The sequence below is a fragment of the Phocoena sinus genome, chromosome X, assembly GCF_008692025.1.
Source record: "Phocoena sinus isolate mPhoSin1 chromosome X, mPhoSin1.pri, whole genome shotgun sequence".
Taxonomy (NCBI): Eukaryota; Metazoa; Chordata; class Mammalia; order Artiodactyla; family Phocoenidae; genus Phocoena; species Phocoena sinus.
This window is the reverse complement of record NC_045784.1, coordinates 127365964-127374246: the sequence shown is the minus strand read 5'-3', so window position 1 is coordinate 127374246 and position 8283 is coordinate 127365964. Positions and strand designations below refer to the sequence as shown.

General features: G+C 53.2%; 1 protein-coding gene across 2 annotated transcripts in view; it reads left to right on the top strand.

Annotated features, from left to right (window-relative positions):
- The first annotated feature begins 501 nt into the window (after positions 1 to 501).
- The window catches only part of CD99L2 (CD99 molecule like 2), a 107361-nt gene continuing 99579 nt past the window's right edge, over positions 502 to 8283 (top strand). For both annotated transcript variants that reach the window (XM_032619082.1, XM_032619081.1), the window contains exon 1: positions 502 to 646. In XM_032619082.1, the coding sequence (XP_032474973.1) occupies positions 580 to 646 (67 nt within the window). In that variant the 5' untranslated portion in view covers positions 502 to 579. The remainder of the gene's footprint in view (positions 647 to 8283) is intronic.

Genomic DNA, 8283 nt, shown 5'->3' with positions numbered 1-8283 from the left:
CGGGTCCTGCGCCGGGCCCTAGAGGAGTCTGGCGCGCCGGGTGGAAATCACTGCATACCCTTGTTGCCAGCGCCTCCGTCTCCCCAGCCACTGTTGACTCACTGCTCCGGGCCCGCAGGGACCGCCTCTGAGGCTTCCCTTTCGAGGGAGTGGTGTGAAGGGGCCCGCGAGCCGCGGGCCAGCGCTGGCCGGGACCCAGACAGCCCAACCTGCTGGGTGCCCGCGGGCTCCGCCCCTCAAGCTCCAGCCCCGCCCGCAGGTTGCCGTCCCGCCCCTCGTGCATAGGCCCCGCCCCCGAGACTGCAGGCTCGCCCCGCCCCTCGCACCACAGTCGCAGTCCCACCCCACCTCACCTCGTCTGCGTCGGGCACGCCCCGACGCCGGAGCTCGCGCGCGCCCCTCCTCCTCCCTCCCGGGGCCGCGCCGCGCGCGCGCCGGTTCTGGGCGAGGCCCTGCAGTAGCGGCAGGGCTCCTCCCTCTTCTGCTCCTCCTCCTCCTTCCCGGCTCCTCCCCGATCACCCCCTCGGGCGCTCTCGCGCTAACTGTGCTCCTCTGGGCCCCGTCCGCCCGCTCCCAGCCATGGTGGCCTGGCACTCGGCGTTCCTCATCTGCCTCGCTTTCTCCTTGGCCACTCTGGTCCAGAGAGGTAAGGCGGGCGGGGGGCACGCGGGGACCCCGCCCTCTGGGCCCGTGGGGCGGGGGCCCTGCGCCCCGCGGGCCCGGTGGTGCGCATGAGCGGTTCGGCCCCCGCCCGAGGGCCTGCTGCGGAGGCTGCCGGCGGGCAGGCGGGGCAGTGCGGGAGGATGGGGCGGGGGGTGCTAGCCCCGAGCCCCGCGGGGGCTGACCCTGCCGCAGCCCATGTGGCCGGTGGGGAGGGACCTGGACCCCTCCTGGTGCTGGGCTAGAAACAGCGGGATACTCCCGCCTTAAAGTCCTGAACAAGGTGTCTCCGCCGGTGACAACACCTGTTCCCAGGAGATTGCCGTTGGAAAAACCTTGAAGAGAGCGCTCATTCCCTGAGCAGGGCTTCTCAAAATGTGTTTCTAGGCCACCTGCAGCAGAAGCACCTGGCGAGCTTCCTGTGCTCACTCCTGCTTTGTCAGGATCTCGGCGGGGATGGGGGGTGGACGGGGAACGGCGGTGTGTAAGTCTAACCAGTTCCCCAGGAGCTTCTGGTACCCGCCCCAGTTTTCGAGCCATTGGTGTTATTTTGCCAAGGAGGAGGAGAGAGAAATTCTACCAAATCAAGGAAGCAAGTTTCTTAGACCCTCGCTACTCGAAGTGTGGTCCAAGGCCCGCAACGACATCTCTTGGGACTTGTTAGGAAAGCAGCATCTCAGGCCCCGCCCCTGACCTACTGAGTCAGATTCTGCATTAACTAGATCCCCCGGGTAATTCGCAGGCACATTTAAGTTTGAGAAGCATCTTCTTAGAATAAATGCAGTCTGTGGTTAAAAATAGGGTCGCCAAGGAGTCCCAGCAGAATCTTCTTACACTTAACTTACCTCATCGCCACATCAGAAAAAGAGGTTGAGGAAAACACTGCAGTTGAGCACAGAACTGTGCTCTGAGCTTCCTGACACAAAGGCAGATTCAGCTAGTTAAAAACATGAACTCAGCAAAAACAAAACCGTGTCCTATAAGTGCGTTCTAGTGAGGGTTATGTTACTTATAAGGAACACTGGAAAACACTAGACAGTCCAAGGCAGTTTTGCAAAAGATGTAGAAATGTTTCTCATGCGGGCAGCCCTCCTGGAGTCTGTATAAGAAGAGTCATTCAGCATTCAACAAAGGTGCCAGGCTCTGTTGTAGACACTGATGCTGCAGCCGTGAACAAAATTCAGGCTCTGTCCTCGTGGAGCTGACATCCTGATGCGGGAGGAAATAAGTGCAAACATCGCAATCTATATAAGTGCAGTGAAGAATAATAAAGCAAGTTACAGGGTTGTTGAATTTTGTTTCCTTTTTCCCTTTGGGGTTAAGATTTTTATTTTGTTTATGATGCATTTGTGGGGAAAAGTATGATCACTGGATTAACTTGCATCTAATGATATGGGACATTTGAAAGTGGAAGCGCAAAAAAAAGTTCGAAAAACGATGCTCCCTTCAAGGCTGTCTTCTGCAAGTCTTCAACATGGTAGGCACGTTGAGAAGGTGAGGAATTTAAATGATGAGGTGTCAGGTTTTCATCATCACGGGTTACACTAGGTGATTTACAAAGTGGTGGGGGAAACGGCAAATGGGTGCAGCCCTTTTACAGATGAGGAAACGGAGGCGCACAGAGGCGAAGTAACTTGCCTCAGGTGGCAAAGCTAAGATTTGATTCCAGGCTTGTCTGATTCCACTGTCCTTGCTTTTAAGTACTAGGCATAATGCCTTTACACCTGGAGGCTGCCCTCCTCCTACACCTTACTGGCCAAGTGGCCTTGGGAAAGTGCTCTGAACTTGGTTCGGTTTGCTCATCTGTATAAGGCCTAACAACTCATATAGGTATCTCGAGGGAACCAGGCGTGTGTCACCCTCAGATTTGCAGCCCTGCCACCAGCTACCGTCTCCTGAGTGCTTGCTGTGTACCACTTCACATATATATTTTTTAGTTGCCCCAGGAGTTTGGCTTGTTAGGTATAATCCCCGCCTTCCAGATGAGGGGCCCCATGTCACATAACTCGGAAGGATAGAGCCAGGATCCCACCCATTTAAGATTGCTAGCCAGTGATCTTTTAAAGTTTTAATGAACGCTGAACCAGAAGAAGCTTTTGCTTCAAGGTAGGGCCCCAGTTTCCTGGATCTTTTGTGCAGAACAACCTGTCAAATACCGGTTTTGCATTGGTCCCCTCTGGGGATCCGGGCAGTTACAGTTTCAGAGCTACTGTGTGGAAACACAAAGCAGGTCTCAGTTAGGTACCCACTGGCTCTCTGGGAGCCCCCAGGTGGTGGATCAGGTGGGTCTGCCCAAGAGCCACTTTCTTCTTGGTCCTGGTCCTCGGTAATGAGGTGTGACCTAGAAAGCCTGGCAGGCCTCAGGAGACACTCAGAGCCTCGAAGCACGATTGTGAAATCCGCACAGACTCGGGCAAGCTGAGACAGATTTTAGGCTCCCAGGAGTTTAAAAGGTGGTTAACAAGTCATTCCTGTTCTAATTACAGATGGGCTTTTAGTTCACTGTGTATTTTACTAGTTCTGAAAAATCGTCTGAGGACAGGTATGTCACCTGTCTGCACCTACAGAAATGGGAAGCTGTGCTTTTGACTTCCGGGGAGAAGAATCTCAGTGGTACGGGTGGGTAACAGTCATACGAGGGCTCCACTTCCCCAGTGTCTTCCATGCGCCAGGCCCTCGGTGCCTCACACACGTTTACACCTCCTAACTACCCTGAAAGCTTGGCACTGTGACCCATCTTGTTTCCTGATGTTCATAATGGCTGTTTGCATACAGCCTTGAGAAGTAACTGAGTTGTAACCCATAACTCAGATGAAAAACGTGGTCCAGTGAGGTTTTGGCCTTGAACCCAGGTTTATCTGAGTAACCAAAGGAGGGGTCATAAATGCAGATATATCCAGGAATGGGGCAGGTGACAGAAACGTGAGCCGTGGCCAAGAATGTGTGATGAGCCTGTTGGCAGATCTCCAAGTGCCTGCTCCTTTAAAAGAGAGGTAGCCCGGCCAAGAGGGAGAGTGCCAGCTGCAGAGCAAGCCTGCCCAGCGCTACCACGGTGCAGGGCAAGTCACTAACTGCTTGGTGCCTCAGTTTCCTCATCTGGAAAATGGGGATAATACCACCATCCGCCCCATGGGGTTGTTACTAGGATTAAATGAGTGCAAATGGATAAAGTACTTAGCACAACACCTGGCTCCGAGTGAGCTCTGTGCTAGTAACTATTATTCCGAGCCACATTTAAAAAATACAGTGCAAACCTTGAAAGTATTATGCTAAGTGAAGGGAGCCAGACACAAAAGCCCACATATTGCATGATTCCGTTTATATGTAATGTCCAGAGTTGGCAAATCCATAGAGACAAAAAGTAGGTTAGTGGTTGCCAGGGTCTAAGGGGAATGAAGAGTGACTGCTTAATAGGTACCAGGTTTCCTTTTAGGGTGATGGAAATGTTCTGGAACTGGATAGAGGTGGCGATCGTACAACCTTGTGAATGTACCAAGAACCACTAAATTGTACGCTTTGAAAGGGTGAGTTGTGTGGTATGTGGATTATATCTCCGTTTAAAATAAATTCACCGTGGGCTTCCCTGGTGGCGCAGTGGTTGAACGTCCGCCTGCCGATGCAGGGGACATGGGTTCGTGCCCCGGTCCAGGAAGACCCCTACATGCCGCGGAGCGGCTGGGCCCGTGAGCCATGGCCGCTGAGCCTGCGCGTCCGGAGCCTGTGCTCCGCACGGGAGAGGCCACAACAGTGAGAGGCCCGCGTAATGCAAAAAAATAAAAATAAAAAAATAAAATAAATTCACTGCAGTCCAAGCAGAACAAATGAGGGAGGTGGCAGCATGTGACCCCTGGGTTGGGGTTGGTCTTCAGGGCCCGAGTTTGGTCAGGCCAGGAAGAGCCAGAGCAGAGGGGGCCCCGAGTGCTGGTGGTGCTGGGATCCAGGCAGAAGCCCTGTGGGCTGACGTGTGCTATTGGGTTTGAGCCAGACAGACCCCTGGGGCACCTGCAGGATTGGCCCAGAGCTACTTAACCCTGCTTGCCTGAGTGCAGCAGTGGCCCCTGCAAAGGTGCATCCTGGGCAGGGGGGACCTTCCCTGTCCTGCATGGCTCAGGGTTGCCCCTATGCACCTGTCATTGCAGTGGACTGACAGGGTCTAGGGACTGTTTGCCTTTTAGTCTCACCTGTTTTGACTGGTTTGCAGCCCCTTCCTCACTGTCAAAGGTCACATCCCATCCCCTCCATCATTTTGGATACCAGGTAACAAAAATGTATGTGTTTTTTAAACACGTGCACACACACAGAAATCACCCAAGAGTCGGTGTCAGCAGGCACTGGGGAGGGTCCTCCAGCAGAGGTGATGACGATGAGGGTGATGAGGCTGTTTGGCAGCTCGCAGGGGAGCAGCTGATTTTGGTTTGTGTGAGTTCAGGAAAGATCCTTTCCAGGCGCACTGACTTTCCCGTTCTGGGTTCTTCCCCCGCCTGGTGTTGGTGCTTTTCCTGCTGTGTGTCCACTCCTCCCCTTTGCACTCACTATGTATTCCTCTGCTGCTCTTGGTGTGTGTGGGGGAGGCCCGGCTCTGGAGGTTCCTGTTCCCCGACCCAGGCTCGACCCTCCCTGAGGCTGGCTCACAGGTCCACTGACTGGCCAATCTTGGTTTGCATATAAAAGCCTAAAGTCATCCTAAACGCGTAATAGAAACAGGGGAGAAATCTTTCACGCCGGTCAGTGTTCCAAATGGCCCCCAAAGATGCCCATGCCCTAATCTCCGGAACCTGTGACTATGGGAGGTTACATAGTGATTTTGGCCGGCAAGAGGACCTCAGTCTTCGTCTTCTTTGAGGACAGAATTCAGCAAAGAGACTAAGACTGCAAAGCAGGTACAGACTTTATTAGAAGCACAGTACATGTGGGAGAGCACACAGGCAAACTCATGGAGTAGGGGTAGCAATGCCTTGCGCTCTGGGGTATCTTAGGTAGTTAATATGGGGTTAGTCTTCTGGGGTTTAGATGAGGGTGACCCTCCTTTTTTCTCCCCTATGATCATGTCATCTGCAGTTCCTTATTTAGGCTTCCACCAAGCACTATTTTTTTTCTTTAATCAATTTATGTATTTATTTTTTGCTGCGTTTGGGTCTTCGTTGCTGCGCACGGGCTTTCTCTAGTTGCGGCGAGCGGGGGCTACTCTTCATTGAGGTGTGAGGGCTTCTCATTACGGTGGCTTCTCTTGTTGCGGAGCACGGGCTCAGGCATGTGGGCTTCAGTGGTTGTGTCACGTGGGCTCAGTAGTTGTGGCTCGTGGGCTCTAGAGCGCTGGGTCAGTAGCTGTGGCACACGGGCTTAGTTGCTCCGCAGCATGTGGGATCTTCCCGGACCAGGGCTCGAACCCGTGTCCCCTGCATTGGCAGGTGGATTCTCAACCACTGCACCACCAGGGAAGCCCCTCAAGCACTATTTTGAATCTTTCTCGTGAGCACCTAAGCAAAACCCAGGGGGAGAGGGCGAAGGGTCAAAACCGCAATGCTAATGATATTCCAGTGTGGCCAAGGTTACTAGAGGATGACCTAGGACCCCTTCTGCACATGTGTCGGGCTGGGAAATCTTGACCACAAAAATGAGGAGGCTGTGGTGGGCTGCTTTGTCTTTCAGCCAGTCACCGTGCTTAATTCTTGTTGGTAGTTTATTTCAAAGGGTCAGCATGAAACCAGTTGAAACCAGTTGCAGTAGGTTAACCCAGGGCCTATCTATCTCCTTCCTCAACAGTAGAGGGGAATTAAGGTAGCAGATGGAATTAGGTTGCCAATCAGCTGGCCTGAAAATGAGATTCTCCTGGATTAGGCCGGCTAATTAAAGGATGAGGTTCCTTTAAATATCGAAGAGGAAGGTAGGGGAGCGAGGATCAGAGTGATGCCAAGGGAGAAAGGTTCCACTGCCTTTGCTGGCTCTCAACGTGGAAGGGGCCAGGAGCCAAGGAATACGCAGACTCTGCCCTAGAGCTTCCAGAAGTAACGCAGCCCTGGCGATACCTTGATTTCAGCCCAGTGAGACCGCGTTGGACTTCTGACCTCCCAAACTGTAAGGTTGAAGTGTGCGTTGTAGAGCAGTACGTTGGCCATCATTTGTTACAGTAGCAAGAGGAAGCTAGGAGAAGCTAAGGGGTGGATATTAGCGTCCTCTTCATTCTTTGAAAAAACTAGCTTGTGGTGTTTCTTTACATTGTTTCAATTTTGCCATTTTAAATCAATCCTGAATCTGCTCTCAGTTCAGGATTTTAAAATAAATGTGCAGAAAATTGGATTATGGTGGTGGCCTTGGTGCGGCAATGAATGCTTTGAAACACCTCTGAGGGCCCTGGAAAGGCAGCTGGATTTCTTTGGCCTGCGTTTGATTTTAAATGACTCCTCAAGGAGATTGCAGAGTGCGCCCTGTGCAGTGGGCCACCTGTATCGGGGGCCCCCCGGCTGTGTCCGGAAAGGCCTTCCCTACGCCCCGCCCCCCAGTCCTGATGGCTGCGTTTGAAGCAGGTGCAGTCTGGGTACAGCAGACAGGCTTTCTTCTTTGGGCTGTGCCTGCCCCTTTGCTGAGTAGGAGGAGTGGGCTGCCGGCTAACCTTGTCCCCGGGCGGGTTGGGGGAAAGGACCAGAGCAGAACTGGGTGGGCCTGGACCGCCACTCCACCTTCAACTAGTGGTTTTTTTATGTATAAATTTATTTTATTTATTTTTGGCTGCGTTGGGTCTTTGTTGCTGCACGCGGGCTTTCTCTAGTCGCGGCGAGCGGGGGCTACTCTTCGTTGCGGTGCGCGGGCTTCTCATTGCGGTGGCTTCTCTCGTTGCGGAGCACGGGCTCTAGGCGCGTGGGCTTCAGTAGTTGCGGCACACGGGCTCAGTAGTTGTGGCGCACGGGCTTTGTTTCTCCGCGGCACATGGGATCTTCCCAGATCAGGGCTCGAACCCGTGTCCCCTGCATCAGCAGGCGGATTCGTAACTGCTGTGTCACCAAGTAAGCCCTCAAGTAGTTCTGAGCTCTCCTTTTGTTTGTTTTCTACATGGGGCTGCTCGTCAGATGTCAGAGGGTTCTGCAACCTTAAAACAAAAACACTTTGAAAACTGTAGCGGAATCCCACAGAGAGGAGTGCTGCAGCTTGGTGAACATCTGTTTAAAGGAGCCGCCAGACAGCCTCTGGCTGGCATTCCAAGGTGGTTGTTTGGGACTGTTTTCCAACTTAGAGGCGGTACCCTCAGCAATAAACATCGTTGCGGTGTGGAATTCATTACCCCCAAAATAGTGCCAAGGCGCTTGGGGCCCATTTTGACCTTGTTCGTATTTTTGTTGCTGCTTCAGCTAGCCTGGGATGATGGAATTAACATGGGCCTGCATTCCAGCGTGGCCCCACCATTTGCCGGCCACAGTTGCCTTATCTGCACCAAGAGGCTGCTGACCTCTGCTTTGTCGGCCTCACAGAATTGTTGGAGTAGCCAATTAACTGCTAGCGCAAATAGGCTGTGTTGCCAAGATATTAGCCAAGTTAGGCTTCCCGGAGGGGAGGAGAATGGGAAAGAGGCCACCTGCCTAAGGGCTGCCTTGCTTGCATTGGTTCTAATGAGCATCCAGGGGCTTTCGT